At 44.6% G+C, this 27,359-nt stretch overlaps 1 protein-coding gene across 1 annotated transcript; it reads left to right on the top strand.

The window, feature by feature from the left end:
- gcn1 (GCN1 activator of EIF2AK4) lies at positions 1–27,053 on the top strand. The gene is made up of 57 exons (XM_071922257.2): positions 1–60; positions 769–871; positions 977–1,040; positions 1,163–1,294; positions 1,591–1,699; positions 2,043–2,141; positions 2,577–2,711; positions 2,802–2,979; positions 3,082–3,156; positions 3,490–3,618; positions 3,745–3,795; positions 3,934–4,032; positions 4,219–4,392; positions 4,527–4,679; positions 4,806–4,898; positions 5,010–5,085; positions 5,486–5,645; positions 5,939–6,128; positions 6,443–6,567; positions 6,784–6,962; positions 7,687–7,780; positions 7,876–7,989; positions 8,108–8,306; positions 8,419–8,571; positions 9,237–9,418; positions 9,813–9,893; positions 10,288–10,431; positions 10,904–11,028; positions 11,277–11,466; positions 11,561–11,631; positions 12,089–12,254; positions 12,486–12,680; positions 13,041–13,287; positions 13,386–13,507; positions 14,105–14,219; positions 14,626–14,805; positions 15,290–15,510; positions 15,797–15,865; positions 15,958–16,096; positions 16,526–16,722; positions 17,095–17,237; positions 17,331–17,448; positions 17,645–17,860; positions 18,112–18,276; positions 18,799–18,960; positions 19,496–19,588; positions 19,675–19,818; positions 20,294–20,563; positions 20,790–20,903; positions 21,438–21,668; positions 22,021–22,214; positions 22,997–23,111; positions 23,539–23,635; positions 24,136–24,284; positions 24,819–24,929; positions 25,919–26,140; positions 26,381–27,053. Exons 1-57 carry the CDS (start codon positions 43–45, stop codon positions 26,504–26,506), a joined length of 8,016 nt encoding a protein of 2,671 aa, XP_071778358.1. The 5' UTR covers positions 1–42; the 3' UTR covers positions 26,507–27,053.
- Positions 27,054–27,359: the final 306 nt, after the last annotated feature.

Here is a 27,359-nt window from a genome sequence, read left to right as displayed (position 1 = left end):
GAAGTGACAACAACAAATCCTTCCTGCATCAAGACCGGCAAGATGGCAGCGGACACGCAGGTCTGTGTGGCTGGCTTTTTAAAATTGTATCTTATCCGTTTACAGAGTGGCAGCCAAGCGCTGTAGAAAGCCAGCTCATGGTATACCGAGTGCTGTCCTAGAAATAACTTCGCTGTGTTTCCGCGTTCAAAAAGAGGCTGCGGCAGAATTCCACAGCAGCTAGCTAGCTAGCTAGCTAGGAGCTAACACGGTGCTACGTCGCCCCAGACTCTCATCACACTAACCAGCTGCTGTAGCCAGCTAGCTACCACTTAGCTGGGAACTTGGGACTGACGGGAGGCTTGGTTTTTGATGACAGTAGAAGGCGATGTGAACATTTAGTTGGCTAGCTTCTTGTAACTAATTAAGTTATTCGTATTACCTGAAGTTACTCTTGTTAAATTCAGTTACTCTGAGTACTTTAAGCTGGACAGACAAGTAGTTGTAGTAGATCATGATGAGGCAAGCCACGCCTTCCAAAAGTAGCAAACCATGATTAGTTAGCTAAAATGTTGTTAATGTTTTTAAATGATCTCAGCCAACCTGTTAGATACTGACAAAGCCATACTTACAGACACATTGTGTGCTATTTTGAGTAACAGCTATCCTGTAATTCCTTTGTCTACAACCTGTTGATTTCAAAACAAGACCTCTCCAGCCTTCACTATCATTTGCTTCACCAAAATAATTAGACCAGTGCTTCTAGTCTAAGAATGATTTTTATTCCAGGTTACGGACACCCTGAAGAAATTTGCTGCGAAGGTGACTACAGCCAGTGTGAAAGAGCGCAAGGAGGTGCTGGGAGAGTTGAAGCAATGTTTAAGTGGCAAAGGTGAAAAAATTTGACATTGTTTTATTTTCTACCCTCTCTATTTTCTGCTGCTTCAGAACCAATGCTGTGATCACCACTAACCGTTCTTAACATGTCCCGTTGTAGAATTACCAGAGCCTGCCATCAAAGGACTGTGCAAGCTCTTCTGTCTCACGCCACACAGATATAGGTAGGTGCATGTGTTCACCATTTTCAGTCTCACAAAAACCATTTTGGTCCAGCAAAATGCCTGTATTTTAGTGTTTGTTTTTTAGTCTTTAGAGTATTTAGATGGATGTGTGTGCTTTTCAGGGATGCTGCATCTCGGAGAGAGCTGCTCTCTGTCATCGCTCTGCTGGCTGAGAGTCAGCCGGACATCCTGGCTGCCACCCTCCTCCACTGCCTTCTCAACAGTGGAATCATCAGCAAAAATGGAGAACCCAGGTAGTGCTTGGGGTTTTATATTGCAGTTTTTGAAGTCAAGTTTGTAGGAGTGCATTTTTGTAGATGCATCACTTTATGAATCTTAGACAAAGAGAGTAGATGCATCATCATAGCACTGTCAGCTTTTTTAACTGTCACTTGTTGAAGAACAATGTAGGCTATTTCTTTAGCATTAAAGAACACCACACGTATCTCCATTGATGGTGGATGTGTCCAAAGTGTGTTTAGGAACATGTGGGTCATGCATCTTGGTTATCCCCTCTCTCTCATGCCGGCTTTACTTATTGTGTTTTCAGTAAGAGCACAGGCTCCGCCGCCTTCACCGGCCTGTCTTGGACCTGCCTGTTAGTCCGCACTGTGTTCTCCACTCCAGAGAAAAGAGAGCGCCCTATCTGGAAGAAAATAGTGAGTGAAATATCTGACTTGTTTAATTCAGCATATATATTCTCTTCTGTGTCTTCTCAGTCACATAGTTCTTGTTCATGTGTTATATTCAGTTACTCTACCCGTGTTTTCCTGATGGTAAACTAATTTACGATGGATCCCAAAATTCACCGACTACTTTCACTGTTTTACCAGCTGAATATTGTTTTCAAAATATGATTTCTGAGTGATGGCAGATTATCTGCCTAAGTGGCTGATGGAGTAGACAAACCTACCAAACACAGTCAAACACTGTTTAGGGCCAATGTCCCAGCTTGGATGTTGGTATTGTTGTATCACCAACTCTTGTTGTCTCCTCTTATAGGTGGAGGCTCAGAGTCTTCTTCTGGCTGAGGTGGTGGGAGGAGCTCAGGCCACGGCTCTGAAGTCGATCCTGAAGAACTTCAGCCTACTCTGGAAGGAGGTGAGAACGGAACAGCGGTTTTACATTGGCAATGAAAGGCATACATTCTTGAGGAAAAGCATGAGGAACATGGAATAGCGGCATCCAAAAATCAGAAAAACAGCGTGAAACAAGTGTTTCGTTGTAAAGCTGTGTCAGATAGGATCAGATATGAGATTTTATATACATGTTTATCTTGTCATGAGGGAGGATCTGATGGACCACACCCGTGGTTCTCAAACAGTTTTGCAACTGGATCCAAAATTTACCTCAGCCGTTAAGTTGTGTCACAGTATATTGGATAACACAGTATCCATCTGTGTGATTTGTTTGCTGTCTGTTACCCTTTCAAAACATCTAGCGACCCTCATGGGTCTTAACCCACAAACTGAGAACCACTGTGACATGCAGAGGAATGGTGAGAAACTGTTTTTGATATTTTGTTGTCTTCACCAGAACCCTGGCTTGGTGGATCAGTATATCAGCACCCTGTTGAGTCTGGACCAGAGTCCCACAACTCTGGCCTTGCTAGGGGTTTGTCTGGACTTCTGCTCGGCCCAGAGAGACATGGCTACCATAGAGAAGCATAAAGTGAGTCTTTTTAACAGTTTTGATTAGTCTCCTCAGGAACACATGACGCTAAAATGGCAGCAACGTCTCAATTGTGCCTGCTGTTTTCAGAGTGCCCTGCTGGACCTGTACATGAAGTCGGTCCTTATGAGCAAGACGAGACCACAACAACACATACTGGACAAAAGCGGCTCCTTACTGCGTCATGTCTCCCACTCCGAGTTCAAGGAGCTGCTGCTCCCTGCCATGCAGAAGACCATGCTCCGCAGCCCCGAGAACGCTATGCAGAGTGAGATGCTTTAAATTTCTGATGATCACATTTAATGTTAATGAGGTTGTGCTCAGACAGCTCTCTTACAGTTGGTGAAAACATTGTCTGGTTTCTTTCCAGCCGTTTCCTGCCTGCTGGCCACAGTGACTCTTGACCTCAGTCAGTATGCCATGGATATTGGAAAGGCCATAGCAAGTAAGACCTTTATGGATGCTAGATCTATTTAGTTGTGTGTGTGTGTGTGTGTGTTTATTTGCCGACCTGCATATATGAAAGGTCAGAGAGTAGTTTTACATTTGCCACATAGGAAATAACAATGCCTGCTAGAAAGTTTAGATACTCAATTTAGTATTCTTTTCTGACAATTTAGCTGACACTGACTAGTCCTGATGTGGTAAACCCCACCCATCTGGTACATCATGTAGATCGAAACATATGCCAATACGTTTTTTGCAAATAGAGTTTAACCCACGTCTGCCTATGTATTTTCTTGGCCTGTGCATATTGAGGATACGCTCTGTGTTTCAGGCCAGCTGAAGGCGAACAACCCCCAGCTGATGGAGGAGGCGGTCCAGGCCATGCAGAACCTGAGCCAGCAGTGCAGTGACCCCACCGCCATGCAGGACATCGTCACACACCTCTTCAAGATCCTCGGAGGTGACATAATACATTTTTCTGTTGGAAGAAAGTTTTGTCTGTGTATTTGTATGTGACTGTTTTTGCTCAACTGAGACATACCATGTGTTTGACAACTACCATAATGTGCAATGTTTATGGTTGCAGGGTCAGAGGGAAAGCTCACAGTTATCGCCCAGAAGATGAGTGTGTTGTCAGGTAAGAGGCTTTGCAAAAGCTCTAGTTATATAAAGTCTAGTTATGCCTAAAATAGAATTGCGAACTGTGATTTTTTTTTTTTTTTTTTTTTGGATTTTTTTTGTTGACCTGACAAGTTTTGTTTTGTTGTTGTTGTAGGCATTGCCAGCTGCAGCCATCATGCTGTGTCAGGAACCTCCAGCCAGACTCTTAGCTCTGCCGTCGCTGTGATGTTCATCCCTTATTTGCAACAAGAAGGTATCATCGCTCTAGCTTGTCTTCCTCTCCCTTTACCTAGGCAGATTGACCAACTGAGGGGCAGTTATCTTTCTTATATAAGTAGGGCCCATGATGTCGGGTTATATCTCGGAAATACACAGAGTGGCCACATTGTAATCCAATAATCCAATCCAATACTTATTTTACTTTGCTTGTGTTCTTCAGTCCATGAGGGCACCTTGGTGCATGCCGTGTCGGTGCTCTCCCAGTGGACCGGCCGCCTCACGGTGGAAATTCCCACTGCTCTGCTGGACTGGCTGAAGAAAGCCTTCACCCTCAAGACCTCCACCTCCCTGGTCCGACATGCCTACCTGCAGGCCATGCTGGGGGCCTTCAAAGGTCAGTCAGCCAAGGGCCGCTGTCTGTTGAATGTGCAGAACCTTGATTCTATCTCAAATGACAGCTTGTAATGAGCTGACCTACGACCTGTGATCCTACTAAGGTCTTAACCCCTCCCTTTCCCCGGTCTGTAGGTGACACTCTGGCCCAGGCCTCAGACCTGGTGCCCCTCCTCCTCCAAACGGTGGAGAAGGCTGCGGCCCAGAACTCCCAGCAGGCTCTGCTTGCAGAAGGTGTGGCAGCTTCTGTTCTCCTGAGTCGACTGGCTCTGTTGGATACACAGACAGGTGAGGCTCACACATTTGGTAATGACATAGCAATAGTGGGTTTCACTTGTTGTGGAGACTGTTATAGGTCTGGGGGCACACATGGGCAGGAGTTGATGTGGATCTTTTGTCTTTCTGTCTTTGCAGAGGCAAAATTCACCAACTTTTGGAACCTGGTCCTGGATGAGAAGAAGCCACTATTCACCACAGAGAAGTTCCTTTCCCAAGCCAATGAGGAAAGTAAGGCAAATGTTAATGTCTTCCCATCAGTAGGACAAAAGCTCATGAGTGATTTGAAATATGTCAAGACATGGAATGATGTGTTATTTCTCACTTGCACCCCATCTCTAGCTTTGTGCACAGTGCTGCTGTTGTGTGAGAGGCTCTTCCTGGACCATGCTCATAGGCTTAACACCAGCAAATCACAGTGAGTCTGTCTTTCCTGTTAACTTGTACTGAGTTTTTCCTGGCCCAGAAAAGGCCTTAAGTAGTAGCACACAGTCAGGCTCCGTGTTTACCACAAGAGGTGGCATAGCATAGTGACGCATGGCTCTAAATTATCAGCATGGTTGGAACGCATCTTTTTATGAATCAGATTGTTTGGCTGAAACTACCTGATTTATAAGATAGACTTACTTGCAATTGCCATTTTTTGTGTTTTGTTTTAGTAGATATGTCTATATACTATGCATTATACAATACTTTCTATTCCGGAAAAATCCTGACTCTTATCCTATTACATATCTGTGTCTGTGTCACATTTCACCATTGCTGCTCGATTATGCTTTAATCACGAGCACATTTCCCCCATATTGTTGTTTTGGTAGGATGTACCACCGTGCCACAGTTGCGGTGCTGTTGTCCCGGGTGTGGCGCGTGAGAAAGCGGGCACAGCAGACCGTCAGGAAGCTGCTCTCCTCCCTGGGCGGAGCCAGCCTCGCCCACGGCCTCCTGGGAGAACTCCGCGTGGTCATCAACAAACACAAAGTATGAAAGTCATTCACCAAATGTTTTGAAAGCATATAGCTGTATCTACTCATAGACAGTGTAGAATTGCACATCTGAATGTTCAGTGAATGTCTTGCTTGCTAAGTTTTCACTGTGGCTGGTAAGATTGTTTACTGCACCAGTCCCTTTTGCAGGTAAACAACCATCATTTTTAGAAGCATTTCTATTAATTTGTCTTGTGAAATATTGAAAGTGGCTTATGAATCCTGGGATCCTTCAGCCACTATGATTACTGTGATTGTTACTGACTGTATGCCATTGACCGTCCGCAGGTTTTGCCCCAGGATGTCCTGGTGTCAGAGTCAGGAGAGCTGACTGAGCTGGGCCGCAGCTACAGTCCCCCGCGTGTCCTGCTGGAGGCGCTGTGTGTCGTCTGCTCTGCCGCCAGCCAGTGGGGCGACCCACCTGAGGCTGAGAACTTGGCCATGGAGATCCTCATCGTCACTCACCACCCCTCCATAGGTACGGGAGTCCACAATGTAACAAACCCACACACTCACACTGTAATAAGAACTCAGTCTTAGAGTAAATCTACTGATAACCTCAGTGATACACTCCATTCTTCATCTCGTCTCCTCTGTTTATATCGCTCTTTCTACCTTGCTTTCATCATCAACCACCTTCCTCATCACTCTCTGCCCCTCCATAGGTACAGGAACACACAGTTATGTCACACATTGTAATGTAAACTTGATCAGCTTAATCCAATAGAGTTGTATTATCGCTAATCTCTCTTCCATGTGTCTTTCTACCTTGCTTTCCTCTCTTGGGTGCAGTCCAAGCTCGCCCCGGCCTCTGGCCTCTTCTGCTGTCCACCATGAACATCAAAGCTGAGGAGTTCATAGAGAAAAACCTGGAGAGTATTCTGCCACGCCTACTGGAGGTCAACGCCGACAACCAGGTCTCACAATAATGCGCATATCCTCGTATTACATTTGCATGAAAATACAAAAATATATATATAACAAATGAGAAAATATCCAAATGACATTGAATATACAGGATATGCAAAATATGCGTCATATTCCCAATAAGAGGTTTACAGATAGATATTGGCTATTGATCTTGGTGATGTATTTTACACTGGGATGTTTAGTGGTCGTGTGTTTCCCCCCAGGCGGTGAAGAACGCTGTCGGCGCCCTGTCCGGTCTCTCGCCCACCAAGCTGTTGCCGCGGGTTATGGATCACGTGACGGAGTGGCTTTCCCGGCCCGCTCTGCTTCAGGTCACCAGGGAGGAGTACGCCATCATGCTGACACCCGAGGGAGAGCTCTATGACAAGAGCATCATCCAGAGGTAGCAGACTGTCTCTTATCACTGTGGACTGCTGAATTCAACAGCAAGCAACATCTAACCAACACCTACATCTGTATTTTCACAAATAAGATTAAGCAAATAAATCTTAGTGTTTGTATTAATCTGCGTAGGGTACCAGATGGCTGGGGTTTACCAAAGCAGGGCTGCTCAGATACTGTCATGTAGTTAATCATAGAAAGGTATACTAAATAGACATTCAGTTACTTTCCTGTGATTGGCTAAACTTTTTGGCAATTATTGTGTTGGCTTCTGTGTCTAACCCCACCCACCTATAGTATAAAATAAACCATAACAAGCATTTGTTTCAAACTAGCAGGGTCAACCATCCCATTAGCCTGTTCTTGCTGAGACAAACTGTGAGTTTAGAAATGATTGGGTAATACTGAGAACTATGATTAAGCCAAAGTATAGGTGCAGGATGGTGTCGGTGATAGCTGCGTTTGGTGCTGAACAGATATGGAGGGGGTTGGTTCTGGGATGCCACAACATGGCCCCAAACATACCTGCTCTCACCCTTTTTCCTCTAACATCCAAGCCAGGTGTCTGCATAGGTACAAGGGATAGTTACATCAGATCCTGTGTATTGGGAAATTGCAAATACTATTTGACCCAGGTCTTATTTTTATTTTAATTTATTTTTTTAAACGCATGTGTATTTGGCATTCACTTACATCTCTGTCTTCCACCTCTACATTTGCTGCAGTGCCCAGCAGGAAAGCACCAAGAAAGGCAACATGAAGAGAGAGAACAAGGCCTACTCCTACAAGGAACAGATCATTGAGATGGAGCTCCAGGAGGTAGATTTAACATGACACCATCAGTATCTTTTTGTGGTGTTAATGTCTGGCAAACATTTTGAACATGTTTTATCCTCTTCTCTCTGATCTCCCAGGAGCTAAAGAAGAAAAAAGGCATCAAAGATGAGCTGCAGCTGACCAGCAAACAAAAGGAGATGATGCAGGTCCAGCTTGAAAGGGAGGCATCTATTCGCAAGAGACTTCAAGGGGTATGATACCAAAATACTCCCCCAAACAGCTTTTCAAAACCTAAAGCAAGGTAATGGTGCTGAAGTGTGATATGGTTCCTTTCTATTTGCTGACCTGTGTCTCTCTTCATGTCACCAGTTGGACATGGAGTTGCAGTGTGCGGTGGGTCTGCTGGAAGCGGCTCTGATAGAGAGACCACCGCAGATCTCCTGGCAGCTCCCTGGTGTCCTCCAGGTCCTAATACCCCTCCTTCACTCCCCTCTGGCCGCACCAAGTCTTCAACAGGTCTTCTTGGACATTGGAGTTTGCCTCATGCCCAAACACCTACACTATCTAGGTACATGGCCTGACTCACTGGCAGCGACCCTCCCTCCCTCCTAATGATCAGCTCTGAAACTCCTTTATATGTTGAAGAGTAGCATATCATCCTCTCATTTTGTCTCTTCCAGCTCTGCTTGTGGGACACGTGACTTTGCGCCTGCTGAAACCCGAGTGTGATCTGGACGAGGCCTGGGGACAGGAGGACCTGGACACAGCAACCCAACGCACTGTACTGCTGCTGCACAACCACACTGTCCCCCAGAGAGAGGGCAAGACTGGTGGTGAGGAAAGGCTCTTAAGTCATGGGAGAGGAGTGGAAGTTTAAAATGCCGTTTCCAGGCCTGGAAACGTTTTGCACTGCAAAAATGTCCATCTTAACTCATTTAATATAGTATGAGTCTTAAAGCATTAAAGCATTTTGACCTGGACCCTTTTTTACCATAATTTCCCATTATACTGAATGATTCTGACTACATTCTCATTAATTGCTTTATATATAGAGCTACTTATGTCTTGCTTGCCAGGGTGCGCAGCTCTCCCATACAATCCTATAGGGACGCTTAAAAAATCAACCGCAGAAGCAACCAACCACTCAACATTGACAGCCACTCGCTCAATTTGCAAGAAGTTTCTTGAATCAAGTGTCATTTTGTTGCCAATAATGGAATTATCTGCATTGTTTCAAGATATTTACACTTCTACAAAATTGCTGAAAGTGCTTTGGAAACAAGTGGAATTATTATTATTTTTTCACTGTTTTTTTGCAGTGAGCGAAAACAAGACATTGGACACTCAAGTCAGCTGTTCACCAACGCTTAACATTTGAACAGAGATGCTGACAACTATTGGTTATTGCACTGGAGCAGTAATTGAATGTGATTGGTGGAGGAACCATGTAAAAGGTGCACACACGAGTGACTCAAACTTTTTTTTTTTTTTTTTTTAGACACGGCTCCACTCTCTGCTCCAGCCTTCGCCTTCTGCTTCCCTCTCCTCAACGCCATGCTCAAGGAGTCCTCAGGCAGCACCGAGGAGACGGAGAGCCTGATGACCAGAGCCTTGCAAGTCGTCAATGAACACTCTCAGCTTCGGGCTAATACAGACATTTCAGACACACTCATTGACGAGGTATGGGCGAACGCTTCCCTCTGGATCTTCACATTTGTATGTTCTTTTGCCTGTGACCTACGCAGAAACACAAGCGATGAAATAAATTGTGCTTATGTCTTTGTGCAAAAACAAAATGCAGCCAGCAAGGTGCAGATGACTAGAAATCACTGAACAATAAAAGGGAAACATTTGTGTGCTCCTCTCTCCATTTGCCTCAGCATTTATTTACGCTCCAACAATTCATCCACTTTGCTTTCTTGGTTGTCAACACACCCTGTTGAAAGCTATTTAGCAGAGCCGTTGGTGCATAAGATAAATGGCGCAGCAAATGAAGAGAAGCGTACAAAAACTTTCCCATTTATTTTACTGTTTAATGGCTTTGTGTAGTAACCATTGTGTGTTTCTGTCTCAGAACGGCCCAGAGCTGCTTCCACGTGTCAACATGCTGCTGCTTCTGACCAGGGTGATTTCCACATCAACCCCCAGACTCCAGGTAAACACATACTGAACTTGAAGATTGGGATTTTTATTGCATATATCTATAAGCCTCTATTCTTGTTTATATGCTATTTTTCTCTTTTTACTAGTTTTTATATGGTCTATCCATATCTATTACTATTTGCAACCCTTTTTTACAACCAATTTCCCTATGGGGATCAAGTTTAATGTTTTTTTCTTAACTAAGCGAGTATCAAAATTCCTCGTCAGAAGAGGGATTCAAACCCTGCCTACATTCGAAGGCCAGAAACCCCGGTGCCTCAGATCACTCGGTCATCCTGACAACTAGTGTTGGCGTGAAAAACAAGTGCTGTGATTCCAGACTTTTCACGCACCATGTGTTTTCAAAAAGCACAGAGGTCAGTTAATGCATACTGTTTGTGTTTCAGGTGTTGGCGTCGCAGTGCCTGACTGCGCTGTGTGTCAGTGCCGGAGGAGGGAAAGGCTGCACTGTGGCAGAGCAGGCAGAGATAGACGTCCTGCTGGAAGCCCTGCTTTCACCCTGCTTCTCTGTCCGTGACGCTGCTCTCAGGGTGAGCTTTGAATCAATGAATTCAATTTTATTTTTGTGTCATGCCAGATAAATTGCCCATCTCTCAGTAGAGTAAACACAGCTCCCACTGGTCATGGAATTTCTGTCGGTAATAGAATATCGGTAATTTTACAAACAGGTCACTTCACAGGAATTTACCAGAATGCATGTTCCAACAACACACATTCATTGCATTAGATGGTTTTCAGCTATTTTTCTCTGCAGCAAACCCAACCGTAGTAGAAACCAGACTGTTTCCTGCTTTAGAGAAACAACATTAACAAACCATGAAGGAATAAAATGTTTCAGTCATGAAAGCAACACGATTTAGATGGAAAGTCACAGAAAAGTCATGGAATTTTACATAATGGCCACTGTGGGAACCCTGAATAAATTACACATAATACCGCCTGTGTGTGTGTACTAGACCTGTTCTGTGTGTAAATATTAACACCCCATCTGTCTGTGCTCAGGGCCTGTTGGAGATGGAGTTTGCTCTGCCTACAGACAGCTCAGAAGTCAGTGGGCTGAGTTTGCTGCGCAGACTGTGGGTTGCCAGGTTTGACGTTGAGGAGGAGGGCCGAGCCTTGGCTGAGAAGTATGTATTTTTGGGCTTTGATATCTTTTGTTTTTTCCCAAGGCTCCTTTCGTCCTCTAGTTGTGAAAGTAGTAATCATAATTAGAATTATTAAGTAATTTTACCATTTCTCATGGGTCCTGAATAGACAAATTACCTCTCAGAGATGTGATTCATTCATTTCAAATAGGATATTTCAGGTTTCCCACTTTTGTGAAATGGATATAAACTCAAAAGTCAAACTGATGTCGTGGCCGCTCTGTCCGCAGGCTCTGGGAGTCTCTGTGTCTGGAGCTGGTCCCTGAGATCTGCTCCCTGCTGATCGGGGACGTCACCCACCACGAGGAGGCCGTCCGCTCTGCCGGGGCCGAGGCTCTGTCCAGCGCCGTTTCCCAGTACAGAGACCAGTCTGCCGCAGTCCTCGGCCAGCTCACTGAGCTCTACCACCAGAAACTCTATGTGAGCCCCTCCGCCCTGCCCAGCCCGGAATAGATTGTTTCTGAATAAAGTTGAGATCAGTACCTAATGTCAGAGTGATGTGTTGTTTTCACAGAGACCACCTCCAGTGCTGGATGCCCTGGGCAGAGTCATCTCTGAAGCTCCACCTGACCAATGGGAGGCCAGGTAAGAGAACCCAACAATGATGTCAACCAAACTTGGGTCTAATAGTATTATAAGTGATTCTTAGTGTTTGTTTTAGCCTGCTGTGAGTACAGAAGGGTGGAGTTTACCACATCAGGACAATTCAGATGCTGTCAGGTAAAAGCGTAAATCACAGAAAAGTGGATTTCCAAATACTATCTTGTGATTGTCTAAATTTGCTTGTACTCATGCATTTTCCAATGTTGTAAACCCCACTTAAATAGCCCCATTGGGACAGGATTAGTTAAACAGAAGGTGGTAGGATCCCAAAAAATACAATCAATGAGAATAAAATAGAATAAACTAGAAAGTGCTTGTCAGAGATCCAGTCCTTGTAGCCGCTTTGCCACTCTCATCTGTGCAATTTTGAGACAGATTACAGAGTTCTCTCATTCTGTGCAAATTGGTCATTGACCAATGTTATGTGCTCTTTTGTTAGGTGTGGTATCGCCCTGGCTCTGAACAAGCTGTCCCAGTACCTGGATGAATCTCAGGTCACCCCTCTCTTCCTCTTCTTTGTTCCTGACGCTCTGAACGACCGCCACACTGAGGTGCGACGCTGCATGTTGGACGCCGCCCTCTCAGCTCTCAACACACATGGAAAGGTACGGCTTACTGCTCACCTTTTTCACTATATGAACACTTTGATACCACTAAAACATGTGCTCCTTATCATGTGCCCCTAACACGTCTTGCACTGAAATGCTGCAAGTTGTCAATGCGTCTATACACCAATGTCACCAAAGCGAGTTCCTTTACCATTAATGTAGTTGATGATTCTGATCCCCTGTAAATCAAAGTAGTTGACTGACTTCTGCCCTGCTTTATATTTCCAGGACAATGTGAGCTCCCTGCTGCCGGTGTTTGAGGAGTTCCTGAAGAACGCCCCCCAGGATGCCAGCTACGACTCTGTCCGTCAGAGCGTGGTTATCCTCATGGGCTCCTTGGCCAAACATCTGGACAAAAGTGACCCCAAGGTCAAGCCCATCGTGGCCAAACTCATCACCGCACTCTCCACACCTTCACAACAGGTAATCTACATATTCAGCTTCTTCACACATTTTCCACGTTGTTGTGAATGTCCATCTGGGGCTCTGTTGACAACATCCAAGAGACTGGCTTGGTTATTGTTTGTTTATTCAGATCCCTCTTAGCTGCTGCCAAATTAACATTTCTCACTTGGGACAACCCAGAAACGTAAAGACACAGAATTGTTCCTTCAACCCTTCCTCAAGATGTAAATGCAAAGTATAATGCAAACATAGCAAGCCACTTAAAAATTGTGATGACAGAATAAGGTAGTTATAAAAAACAAACACATAAACAACATGAACCATACCCATACTGCACCCTGATGCTTCACCTCATGTGTCTTGTCATCCCACCATCAGGTCCAGGAGTCTGTGGCGAGCTGTTTACCTCCGCTGGTCCCCGCCATCAAGGAAGACGCTGCAGGGATCGTAAGGAACCTGCTGCAGCTGCTGCTGGAGAGCGACAAGTACGCCGAGAGGAAAGGAGCGGCCTACGGACTGGCCGGCCTGGTCAAAGGCCTCGGCATCCTGGCCCTCAAACAGCAGGACATCATGACCACGCTGACCGACGCCATCCAGGACAAGAAGAACTTCAGACGGAGGGAAGGTGAGTGAGGGTTGTCCAGCCACTGAACCGTAGGTGGCTTTCTTGTTGTGAGCCATAGCAGGCTCAATCTGAGCTACAACTGCTGTTTGTCTCTCCAGGTGCGCTGTTTGCCTTTGAGATGCTGTGTAACATGTTGGGAAAGCTGTTTGAGCCCTATGTCGTCCACGTGCTGCCACACCTCCTGCTCTGCTTCGGAGACGGTAACCAGTACGTCAGAGAGGTGAGCAGGCAGATCATACCCTCTTAATCCACTCCATCCACTCCTTCAATATTTCATTCCCTACTCAAACAACACATATCTGTGACTCTTTCAAAAGTGCAGTGACATGTTTGTGTAGGTCCACTCTTGGATTATTTTACTGCTCTTTTGCAGTACTGTTAAATCTGGGCTGTTTTTTCCAGCTTTGTTTGTTTTATTTTGTTTATTAAAATTAAATTCAGTTCCAGATGGAATCAAAAGAGTTCTTAAAAAGTCTTGCATTTGGCTTTCTGAAACCTGCTGATACCCTGAATAAGCCCTGCTTTCTTGTTATGTGTTAGTTGTGTTTTTCAGATCTGGAAAAGTTAAGGAGTGCAATGTTATCTAAGATGTTTTAGGAATGTCTCAGAAATTTGTTGAAAAAATTAAATGTTAAGCTTGGCTGCTCGTTACCTAGATAACAAACTTCCTGATTACATAAGTCCTGAGGACAGCTGCAACTAGCCAAAACAAACATGGGCAATGACAGATATTGGTCATGAACACTGTCAGATTACTTATGTCAGTAAAAACAGATCCCTGTATGATGTCTTTACACCCTGTCCTCTCTTCCCCCAGGCTGCAGATGACTGTGCCAAGGCTGTGATGAGGAACCTGAGCGCCCACGGAGTGAAGCTGGTGCTGCCCTCTCTGCTGGTCGCCCTGGAGGAAGAGTCCTGGAGGACTAAAGCAGGTTAGGAGCCTCTACGTGCACAGGGTTCCTAGACAGGTCTGGAAAGTCCTGAAAAGGATGGAACATGAATTTGATAATTTCCAGGTTTTTTGATATGTTTGGGGAAAAATCTGTTACACATTTTATGTACTACGTATCCACTGTCTTTTCACATGTGATATTTGCTGTCGCGAAGAATAATCTTCAACTATAGACTGTTATGGCCTGGTTGATAAACAGACAGCCCAGACACTATTCAGGAAATTAGAATCCAGGAAAAGTATTGAATTTGAAAGGGAAAATGCAAGAGGCCTGTTGTGGATTTAAAAAGGTCAGTCATTGATTACACACAATGATGATCACTCTGTTGTATATCAACCTCCCCTCCTCGTCTGCCCCTCTCTCATCCCTCCATATCCTCTCCCAGGTTCGGTGGAGTTGCTGGGTGCCATGGCTTTCTGCGCTCCCAAGCAGTTGTCCTCCTGCCTGCCCAGCATCGTGCCCAAGCTGACCGAGGTGCTGACCGACTCCCATGTGAAGGTGCAGAAGGCCGGCCAGCAGGCCCTCCGACAGATCGGCTCTGTCATCCGCAACCCTGAGATCCTGGGTAAGACTTACTGTCATGGGACAGAGATGTCCAGGCTATCCATGTGTCCTTAAAAAGTCTGAAAAATGACCTAAATTTAGGGCCTTAAAGTATTGCATGTGTATAAAATTAAGTAGTTATTGGAGGTCTTATTTTTTCTCCATGCAGTGGTTTCTTTGTGCTGCATGTCCAAAACATGGTAGTGCAAAACATGTTTTGTGTCTGCTTTACTAAACACAATGGGGCAAATCCCCTAACATTTAAGTTCATGTTATCCTTTTTCTCAAACTGCCCAGTTGTAGTTTCAGAACTTTAATTTAATATAGGAATACATTGAAATAGGCTGTTTATTCCAGTCTGAAGAAGAACATTAAGTTGGTAATAAATTCGTTGATGGGATCAGTGCAGTGTGTGGACTATTTTCTCAGTGTCTCTTTCATTAGTCTGGCACCTGTGTGAGCTTGGATGTGTGTGCCTTCAGTGACTTCTATTGTTCCTTTCTCAGCCATAACCCCCATCCTGCTGGACGCTCTCACTGATCCATCCCGGAAGACCCAGACCTGTCTGCAGACGCTGCTGGACACCAAGTTTGTCCACTTCATCGACGCCCCCTCCCTGGCCCTCATCATGCCCATCGTCCAGAGAGCCTTCCAGGATCGCTCCACTGACACTCGCAAGATGGCCGCTCAGATCATTGGCAACATGTACTCCCTCACTGACCAGAAGGTACCCAGATCCATTTATAAGTTAGAATGAAAACTAAATCTGCTCGTCTCTTTATTCAGTGTTTCACACAGTACCTGATTCTATAGTACCTGATTCAAAATAGTATTGAAAATGGGTAGGATGACATTCCTATGAAGAATGTATATTAATTATTTTGACCGGTAAAAATAATTCTTGCCAGGTAATCTTATTTTAGTTTACTAGCCCTTTGCAGATGAGCCATGAAGTTAATTTGGGATACTGCATTGTATGTGGTAACCTCATGTATATGTGTGTTTTCTTACAGGACCTGTCCCCATACCTGCCTAGTGTCATTCCTGGACTCAAGACCTCTCTGCTGGACCCAGTGCCTGAGGTGCGTTTAGTGGTGGTAAACTGAACCACAGTAATATGCTGTGTGTCTGTGTGTGGAGCTGATGCTGTAACTGCTCTCCCTCTCCCCTCCAGGTGCGTACGGTCTCAGCCAAGGCCCTGGGTGCCATGGTGAAGGGGATGGGCGAATCCTGCTATGACGACCTGCTACCTTGGCTCATGGAGACGCTGGCTTCTGAACAGAGTTCTGTTGATCGCTCTGGAGCCGCCCAAGGTCTGTTCTCCCCCCGTCTGTCCCGCTGTAGGATGAAGTCTTTCTGACAAGCGCTTCATATCGTTCAGCAAATGAGTTGCTGGATGGTTGATCTTAATTGGTACTAAAGGCCATTCTGTAGCTAAGTATAGCAGTGGAGAGGGTTATCTCTCCAGCTGATATATTAAAATGGTTTATATTAATAATGAAAAGTACTTTAGAGACTGCCAGTTATGCCTCTAATCAGTGAGTGTCTTGTTTCAAATTTTCCAAATTTATTTCTGTTTTAAAGTGCATTTAGCAAGGATGTCGCAATATGCTTTACAGAGCAAGAATGGTAAAACACAGCAGTACTAAAAGAGGATAAAATATTTATATTATATACAGTAAGAGCAGTCAGTACACATATCAGGGTTTAGTGAATTGACGCCCCTGCTCTGGTCTCCCCAGGTCTGGCTGAGGTGATGGCTGGGCTGGGAGTGGAGAAGCTGGACAAGCTGATGCCAGACGTGGTGCAGACGGCCAGCAAGATAGACATCGCCTCCCATGTCAGAGACGGCTACATCATGATGTTCATCTACCTGCCGCTCACCTTTGGAGACAAGTTCACCCCCTACGTTGGGCCCATCATCCCCTGCATTCTCAAGGTATGGCTCCCCTGTTCTGGGATTTTATTATTTATTTATTTGTATTTAGCTCTCACTCTTATCCAGAGCAATTTACAAGGAGTGCAGCAGTAGAAGAAGCTTAAATTTCTAGGTTGGCAACATTACAAACACCCAGTAGTCAGGATCAAAGCCGCAGCACCCAGACCCAGTAGATGTAACGGAAAACAAATATTTCCCTTTTTTTCCCTCTCTTGTAATTTAACACATAGGGACGAATACATTTGAGTTTGGCTGTATATGTGAAGATTATTGGACACTGTCACCCAACCCTATTAAGTACTGTGATCGTTCTGCAGATCACTTGTCACTGCAGCTCAGTGGCCCGCTTAGCCTCTCTGTCTTGTCTACTAGGCTTTGGCTGATGAGAACGAGTATGTGAGGGACACAGCGCTGCGGGCCGGCCAGCGAATCATCAGCATGTACGCTGAGACCGCCATCGCGCTGCTGCTGCCCGAGCTGGAACAAGGCCTGTTTGATGACCTGTGGAGAATCAGGTCAGACATAAACGCACAGAAATGCTTAAAAGAATGAATGAGTGTCGCTCTTCTTGTGGCTAACTGAGCATCCGTGCTGTTGTCGGTTCACAGGTTCAGCTCCGTGCAGCTGCTTGGAGATCTGCTGTTCCATATCTCTGGAGTGACGGGAAAGATGACCACAGAGACCGCCTCAGAGGATGACAACTTTGGCACAGCAGCATCCAATAGGGTATGCTTCTGTAATTTGCATTTCCTTATTATCATAACTACAATTTGATTTCATAACTGTTAGTTTGTCAAGATATAATTATATGAAATAGTGAACTTTATTTACAAAATGTAAATAAAGGACAAAGTACTTTGTACAAAAGTACAAAGTGTGTTACAAATGATAAATAATGATTTGGTCCTCTCTCCACCACCAGGCCATCATCGGGGCTCTTGGTGCTGAGCGGCGTAACCGCGTCCTGTCTGGCCTCTATATGGGCCGTTCCGACACCCAGCTGGTGGTGCGACAGGCTTCCCTCCATGTGTGGAAGATCGTGGTGTCCAACACGCCCCGAACCCTGCGAGAGATCCTCCCCACCCTCTTCACCCTGCTGCTGGGCTTCCTGGCCTCCACCTGCCCCGACAAGAGAACGGTACCACTCCTTTTCACTTTTTACTACAATACCACTTTGAGCACTGTGATTTTTTTCAGTTTTTTTCAGTGTGTTATATGTTTTTGGACACAGCTTGTTTCCCGCTTTTGTGTGTTCCGTAGCACATCCCTGTTTACAAGAAGACCGCTTTCTAACTGACTTTATTCTCTGGTTGTCATCTGTCTCCTCCTATTGCTCTGAAAATACTTGCACAGAGCCTTTGTTGAGCCCGTGTGTCTGTGTGGTTTCAGATCGCTGCTCGGACGCTGGGTGACCTGGTGAGGAAGCTGGGAGAGAAGATTCTCCCAGAGATCATTCCCATCCTGGAGGAGGGGCTGCGCTCTGACAAGAGCGATGAGAGGCAGGGCGTCTGCATCGGCCTCAGCGAGATCATGAAGTCCACCAGCAAAGATGCGGTCAGTCTTGCAACGCACTGTTAGACAGGCATTTCTCTGAGTCTATTTAATACAAACATGCATATTGAAAGGTTTCTTTTACACAAGTCTATTTAATATAAACTTAGGTATGTTGCAAGACATCTGTGTGGAGGCAAAGCAGACGGCTAGGTATTAGCCATGTTAGCACAGATCCCCATAGACATTACATCAAGGGGTTTTAGTATAAGCAGGCAACACACTAATCTTCTATATTAAAAATGACAAGGCTCTGTTGCATTTACAATCAAACCATATAAAGGTGGAAACTAAAATACCAAGGCGTTTTTGTTGAATGAATAGTTGATTTTGCTGGTTACTATATCCATATGAGGGTGAAAAATTCTGATTTAATAAGTTTTCATCTCAGGCCTCAGGGCAAATAAATAAATAAAATAAACATAGAAAAAAAATTGAAAATTTATATATCCTGGTCACTTTTGAAACAGAAAGAAAAACTTGAGCACTGTAGTCAGCTCCCTATTGATGGTGTTTGTACTGTAGGTGCTAGTCTTCTCCGAGTCGCTGGTCCCCACTGTGAGGAAGGCTCTCTGTGACCCCCTGGAGGAGGTACGAGAGGCTGCAGCCAAAACCTTTGAGCAGCTCCACGCTACCATCGGCCACCAGGCGCTGGATGACATCCTGCCTGCTCTGCTCAAACAGCTGGTGAGTGAGGAAGCAAGCATGTGCACAAACACTCAGAAGTTACAGTTCTACACTATGTTGAATCATTAACGAGAAATAGAAAGGAGCATATGACTCTTTACTGTCTCGTGTGTCTGTGTTATGCTGTGAGTGAAAGGTTAAACACAGTACACCCTCGGGTCCTTAAAACATCTGAAAAAGTCATAAATTGTCTAAATTTGAGTATTAAACTGTCTTATATGCACTTGTTAGTGGTCTTAATTTTTTCACAATGTAGTGAATGTTTATTGTTTAAGTAAGTGTCATTTTGATGCAAATATAAAATTAGACAGTGGTATTGACAGATATTTTATATTTGGTGATATTTAGTCACAGTTGGAAAGTAAGGCAAATGCCATGAATTGTGTTCCAGCAAAAGATAATGGCACTAGTGTTGGTGTTATTTTCTTTTGTTGTATCACATTGCACTTACAGATGGTCACAGTCTTAAATATGGCTTTCTGAAACATATGCTTTAAAAACTGTCCACTAAAATGCACCAAATTTCTCTTCATAGGATGATGAGGAGACAGCCGAGTTTGCCTTGGATGGCCTGAAGCAAGTCATGGCAGTGAAGAGCCGTTCTGTGCTGCCTTACCTGGTTCCAAAGGTAAAGCATCAAGGCCAGCCTTCTCTTTTGAAGCCATGTCATTGTGTCTAATTGACTAAACTGGACGTCCTCTCTCCCCCTGCCAGCTGACTGCTCCTCCTGTGAACACCCGTGTGCTGGCCTTCCTATCCGCCGTGGCTGGAGATGCCCTGACACGCCACCTAGGGGTCATCCTGCCCGCCCTGCTCTCCTCCCTCAGAGACAAGCTGGACACAGAGGATGGAGCACAGGTAAAACCAGCATTCACCAGCCACAGTGGCTACAGGAGTTCATATGTACTGTTCAAGGGTTCTGTTATGTTTGATAATATGCAGGGATTTGATTTTTGCATTTAGAGGCAAATTCAGGTCAGTCAGGATGAGATGCACTATACCTGGACACTGTCATACTTCATCTTGGTGTACAGAAAATATTTGTCTATAGATCATGTCTGTTATTTATTGAGCAGTATCAAATTAATTAAAAGATGTAAAAGTTACAAATTTAACTTGAAGTGTGAGCCTATATTCACATCATTGCTACAAATGCACCTTGGGAATCTGTTCTTGTTCAGGATTTTTTGGACACACAACCCCTTTTATTTCTAATGTGATACTCTCATTTTGCTACTTTTCCTTGTACTTTTTTACATTCCTCAACAAATCCCTGAATACCAATCATAAGGCGATGGAGCAGTATTCACAAATCTGTATCCATGTCCTTCAGGAGCTGTGCAGCTGTCAAACGGTGATCCTCTCGGTGGAGGATGAAGTGGGCCAGCGCATCATCATAGAGGACCTGTTGGAGTCCACCCGAGGCGCCGACCCCGGCCTCAGACAGGCTGCCGTCACCATGCTCAACGGCTACTTCGCCCGCACCCGTGTGGACTACAGCGCCCACATACGCACCCTGCTGTCAGGCCTCATCCGCCTGCTCAACGACTCCAACACTGAGGTCCTGGTCCAGAGCTGGGACACCATCAACTCCATTACCAAGGTGTGCTGAGATGAACATGAAAGCCGCTTAAATCATCTTGTACTATAATTGTACAGGAATTTGTCTTGTCTTGTTGACGTTGGTATAAAGACATTTTGACCACTTAGTTTCACAGCACATACTGACACAACATGGTGCAAAGACAGCAGCACTACACTAATATCATGTGTTATTTCTGCATCAAAAGATAAAGCTGGACTCAGCCTTGTTTGTTTGTGTTGTACAGAAACTGGATGCGAGCAGCCAGCTGGCTCTGATCGATGATCTGCACCGAGACGTCAGATCAGCCGCTGCAGATGTCAAGGGACAGCACCTTCCTGGTTTCTGTCTGCCCAAGAAGGTAAGAAGGCTCCTCCTCCACAATAAGCACTGAGAAGTCATTACAGAGTGATAGTAATGTCTTTGTCTCCCTGTGGTCCTGTGTGGTTCAATAAATAGAATTTCCAGTGACACTGCTGGGGACAGGAGTTGATTCCCACCCGTCACACATATTAAAAAAATATAGGCAGTCAGTACTCTAATTTATTCTTACTTAATTATTTGTCCTCACTGCAAGAAACTTGAGTAACCAGTAAATTCATGTCATTCATTTTTACCAGACCAGAACAACATTGGTTTATGTTGATCACAGTCACAAAAGTCCTCGTTTTTTGGGGGCGATAGTACCCATCAGTGACCAATCACACACCAGCTTTATTATGTCTGCTCATCCCTGCAGTACTGTTGGTGCAATAAAGAGCAATCAGCTAGCTCAAATGGGGCATTGGACAGTAATGTGATATGGTTGTTAGCTGTGTGAACACCGACTAAGACGCTTGGTACAAGAGAGTCTACCAAATTTCATATGCTATATTCATGTCCTGTTTTTCCACAGGGTGTGACCTGCATCCTGCCTGTCCTGAGAGAGGGCGTGCTGACTGGTAGCCCTGAGCAGAAGGAAGAGGCAGCCAAAGCACTGGGAGGAGTCATCAAACTGACCTCCCCCGAGGCGCTGCGGCCGTCCGTGGTCAACATCACCGGACCGCTCATTCGTATCCTAGGAGACCGCTTCGCCTGGACGGTGAAGACCGCTCTGCTGGAGACGCTCACCCTGCTGCTGGCAAAGGTCTGTATCTGCATCCCACCATCTGACGCTGAAACATACCAGTGCAGGTGTTTGCTAGGTCCTGAATTTTTATTTATTTATTTATGTTTGTATAATTAGTTTGTGATATTTTCTTTTTTTACTTTTTTGTTACTTTTTTGTATAAATTGATATATTTTATCAATTATTTTCCCCAATAATTATTTTTATATAATTGTTTTGTGTACATAATTTGTATTGTCTTTATTATCCCATGTTTTATCATACCGTTGAAGGCACCATCATTTCTCATCATCATCATTTCTCCTAAAGTTGAGGCTTTTAGGTTTGGTCACATGGTCTGGCCCTAACCTTGCTGCGTTCCCTCCTCCAGGTGGGCATTGCCCTGAAGCCCTTCCTGCCCCAGCTCCAGACCACCTTCCTGAAGGCCCTGCAGGACTCCAGCCGTGCGGTGAGGCTGAGGGCCGCCGAGGCTCTGGGTCAGCTGGTCTCCATCCACACCAAGGTGGACCCGCTCTTCACTGAGCAGCTGTCTGCCATCCGCAACGCCGAGGACTCCGGAGTCAGGTATGCACTCCTACGATAGTCCTACTTTCCAGGAAAGTCATCGGCTGGAAGTGAAATGGCATAGATTGTTCAGTTCAGCTGTTGCTCTGTTCATACCATCCTTTTTTTTTTTTTTCTTTATGGGATGAATTGGCAAATGGCTGTCTAGAACAGGGGTTTTCATATCACCAATCCTCAAATAGACACTTTAGGCCAAGACCAAGATGGCCAAGAAGATTCACACAGACTTTTTCTGCCCCCTTTTTGATTTTAAGTAGTGTGTGGATTCCTTGCCATTTCTCATCAAAACCCTTCAAGGACCCCAGTTTGTGACCCACTGGTATAAAAGATGTGTGTATTTGGCAAACACATGCTTGTTCAATCATGGAAAAAACAGTTGTACATATGAATAGCGCACAGCTAAATGGACAGGCTCAAATAGATGTGTCTATGGTAGGTGTGAAAACAAGTGCACAAAACCAATTGTTTATCAGACAAAGCAAACAAGTTAGAAAAAAGCACACCACATGCAGCACACCACAACAACATATGAAACTGCTCAAAAAGAATGGGCATGTGGCTTGACATTTTCCATAGATACTAACACAGGTGACAAAGCTAGAGTGGTCATAAACCAATGGAACCTAGTTGTAATAACAAATTCAAATACACTTTTTTTTTCCTCAATTCAATCTCAATTTTGAATTCAAGTTTTTGGGGGTTTATGTATGACGTGAAATGAATTTCCCTGTCTCTGATCCCGTCCCTGAAAGTGCATGTGTTGTGCTCTCCACCTGTCACAGGGAGACGATGCTCCAAGCCTTGAGGTTTGTCATCCAGGGGGCCGGGTCAAAGGTGGACCCAACCATCCGCAAGAACATCACCACCACATTACTTGGCATGCTGGGACATGATGAGGTATGACAGGAGGAGCAGATGCCTCGCAGCATCAAGTAGAGTGGAGAGGAGATTTATATCTTTGGGAACTCCCTCATTTTCAAATCCAATGCTCAGTGATAGTGACTGACATATATGAACCCGTCACCTATATGTCAATGTATTTAAACAAACTAAATAAAATAAGGTAACTAAATGAAAAATGAGGGCGCTGAAGGCTTATCTTAAGCAGACACTGAGAAAGGATTTTACAGACAGTAGTGCAGTGTAGTTTCCTCTGTGATCACAATTGAAACACGGATGTGGGGGCAGGGAGGATGTGGTTTCATGAGAGGTGCTTTTCGGCCTCCTTGTCACTCCACTCAGTATGAAAATAAATGAAACTGTCTGTCTGTCTGTCTGGTTTGTGCGTGTGCGTGTGTGTGTGTGTGTGTGTGCGTGCATGTAGGATGCAACCCGTATGTCCTCAGCCGGCTGCGTCGGTGAGCTGTGCGCCTTCCTGTCAGAGGAGGAGCTGAGGAGTGTGTTACTTCAGCACATCTTGGGTCAGTATTTATAGACAGTTACTGTCACATCGCTCCCTCCTTTCCTCAAGTTAACCTTTAATTAACCTGTATGTAACTTATATATATAGTGTGTATAATGGTGGGTTGGCATACCAGTTTCACTACATATTGTGGTTAAAAAAACAAACTTAAACATTAATAAATAAATGCTCATACAGTGTTCCATGTACAGATTCAAATGCTAAGATTCAGTAGAACAAAAGCATTATTCAATATTCAGTGTTCTTTGATTAACATAAATGTGTTCAGGTTCATACAATGTAAATAATTGTAGCACTAATAGCAATTTTTCAGCTCATTTTGATAAATACTGTTGCAATAACACTTATCAGGGTGTTTTTGTCTAAGATAAGCGTATCAAGAAGGTTTGACTCTGGTCCCTGCCTGTATGTGCACTTCTCCTTTTTTCCCCACTGCTCACTGTGCATCAGCGCTACAGTGAGGGCATATAAACTGATACAGATTTTTTTCCCATTTAGCGGACATTTCTGGTGTGGACTGGATGGTGCGTCACGGTCGCAGCCTGGCCCTGGCCATCGCAGTCAAGTCGGCTCCGGAGCAGCTGTGTGCGGAGGAATACAGCGCCACGGTGGCAGAAGCCGTCCTGGCCAACGCCACCGCAGACAGGGTGAGGAGATGGAGCTTGTCAGATGTGTGTGGCTACGGCCCTTTTCTTATTCCTGGGTCATGGAGGCACTTCTTCCATCTCCCTGGAATGGAATGGGAATAGGGCTGCAATCAATATTCTATATACTTGAAAACGTTTTTATATACATTTTTTCCAATAAATTTTGTCACACTAAAATGCTGAAAATAAGTATTTTTGATTATAGATTATTCCAATATTCAATGTAAGATTTGATAGATTATTTAAAAATGAAAGTAATGATAACTGCAGCCCTTCTGTGGAATCTACATAGATATTGACAGAGTCTACAGTCTTTGTGCTACATTTCTATGAAAAGTGCTTTATAGATGAATATTAATGTCCTCCACTGTCCCTTTACACTGTATATAAGGTCCTGTTGCCCTTTGTGTGTGTGTGTCAGTATGAACTTACTAGAAAGTGTGTAAGTCATCGATTTGTCTGTGCACTGATATTCCTGTATATTTGTACTGTACAGTGATCCTGTTGTGACGTTGTGTCCTGTTTCTCCTCCAGATCCCCATCGCCACCAGTGGGATCAGAGCAATGGGATATCTGATGAGGCATCAGCTCAGAGTAGAGGGGAGCGCTGGTGTTTCCCAGCGCACCATCACACAGTTTGTGAAGGTGAGGCAGGAGCAGGCTCATTCAGCTGATATCACAAGCTTTTTACTTATCTTTTACTGTATTTGTATATGTAAGTGAATGCCAATAAGTCACATTGCTATGCAGAAACAGTATTCACCTTATTTACTTTGTGCACATTGTCTAGTGCAAAAAGCTTTAAAATTTCTCATGTTTTGTTTCATTTGGGATTAATGGTCTTGAGGACAAACAATGGCTCAGCATTTCATACATGACTCACAGCTTCCTCTTTAGGCTGTAGTAAGGGCTTTGAGAAATGTTTTCCTTTTGAGAATTGTTCTAATTCTTTCTTACTGTATTGGCCAGTGTTTGTTCAGTATGATGACATTTATGACGTAGGGTGAATTCTCCAACAGCTGACTTCAAACAGTGTAGAGTAAGTAGTTCACTAATGGATGGTATTCAAGTCCAGCTCTCACAGTTTCAAAGAAGAAATAAATCACCACCCTCCCACAGCCGAATCAGATTTTTTTTTCTCTGAAACCACAGGAAAGTGACTCGGATATCATCCACACTCCACACTGTGCTCCAGTCCACCTTATACCCTAAAATCTCATGAAGGGAGCTGATATCAGATTAGTCGACAAACAAGGCAGAATTACTAGGGAAGGAAGACAGATGAGTCCGTAACTACAACCTCAAGATGAGCACCACATAATGTTATAAAATGTTGAATACATTTTTGCCATTTTACCCAAAATGAAAATAGGCGGTGAAGAGTTTTGCAAACTCGATTTTTCTTTTACATAAATTGTACACCTTCATATAAACCTCAAGAATTTCTTTCCAGTTCACTCTGTGTAGATCAAAAGAAAAATCAAATAAAAGCATTTTGAAATATCTTCTAGCACAAAATATGCTCAGAGGAGAGTGTCTAGAAAGATGAATACTGTGCTGAGAGGCTGCATTAACAGCGTACAGTTGCCAGAGGGTTTGTCTTGTGACGTCTCATCTCTGTTCGGCCCCCGCAGTGTCTTCAGAATCAGTCCAGCGACATCAGACTGGTGGCGGAGCGGGTGCTGTGGTGGGTGTTCAGAGAGGCGGCCACGCCCTCCATGGAGGCCGCCCTCATCAAGCCGCTGCTGAAGAGTCTGCTGGACAACACCAAGGACAAGAACACCAGCGTCAGAGCCCAGAGCGAACACACCATCGTCAGCCTGCTGCGACTTCGCCAGGGGGAGGAAACCATGCAGGTGAGACTGCAGACCGTCTGTCGCTCCCTCCACCTCACACACACACACACACGTTTCTGGAAGAGAGACTTGTTACTGTTAGATTTGATCAGATGAAACTTAAACATCCTCATGGAGAAATTGTGCAGGACATGCAGTTGTGCGATGTCCGATATCACCATGTAAAATATACAGATGCAGGTAACGCACAGAAAGAAGTGTGTTTTTGTAATTTGTGCTTTTCCTCTCCCTGTAATTCAGAGTGTCACTGTCATCCTGGACTCTGCCAGTAACGACCTGCTGTCGGAGTGTCACCGCCGCTCTCTGAAGAAGATCTCCAGCCTGCCGGACTCCAGTGAAGAAATAGACGACACCATCCTAACGTGATGGGGCAGGACTGATTCACGCTTGTGTACTTAGAGAAGACCTCCGCAGAAATCAACAGAAGCTCGGCTGACAAGTCATACAAATGAATTCTCCGCTGTATGAGAACCCCAGACACACACTCAACACACATGCCCATTTTGCCACTCACGGACCAAGGAAGAGTTGGACAGTGTATGGACTGGCTTTCCTTCATATTCCGCACCAAATTATTTTTCCCCCCCTCTCTTTTCCTCATTGTTTTAGTGGCCTTTGAACCCACAATTATAACTTTTATTTTATCCCACAGTGTGCAAGTTAAAGACACTAGGCCAATTCTATTTTGACATTTAAATGTATTTTCAGTGTCTCACTTATTTTATTGAAATGATTTGGAGCATTACTGACACCATTGTAATGAAACCATAACCCTCCCCCTGCCCCCCTTTAGGTTTTATTTGGACTTTGTGTGTGAGAGTTGTTTGGAGGAAAGCAACCTCTTATAAGAATAAATTTACATTCTTATATCAGTGATACGGTTGTAAAAAGGCAATACAAATAAAAAAAAATGTTGATTTGATAAAGTCTTGTCTGAAATTTGAGAAACCTGTTTTCTTAAGGGTGGATGGAGGACTGAAGTTGGGGGTGTGGGGGGGCAGGGGTCACTGAGATGAGACTTTCATCACAAGCGTGGTCTCTTCTTGATGTGCTGTCTGGCGAGTATTTCAGCTTCCCAAGATGTCAGTCCAGGTGAGGATAACTAGGGACTATATGTACAGACAGCTTAATATAGGCAGGAGCACTGCTAGGAATGTCAAGCCCCCTGACAAGATGCATGTAGTACAGTATCACCTTGCTTATCTGAGGCGCCCCCTCT

The sequence above is a fragment of the Centroberyx gerrardi genome, chromosome 8 (genome assembly GCF_048128805.1).
Source record: "Centroberyx gerrardi isolate f3 chromosome 8, fCenGer3.hap1.cur.20231027, whole genome shotgun sequence".
Lineage (NCBI taxonomy): Eukaryota > Metazoa > Chordata > Actinopteri > Beryciformes > Berycidae > Centroberyx > Centroberyx gerrardi.
The sequence above is the reverse complement of the archived record's forward strand: the minus strand, read 5'-3'. Positions and strand labels throughout refer to the sequence as shown.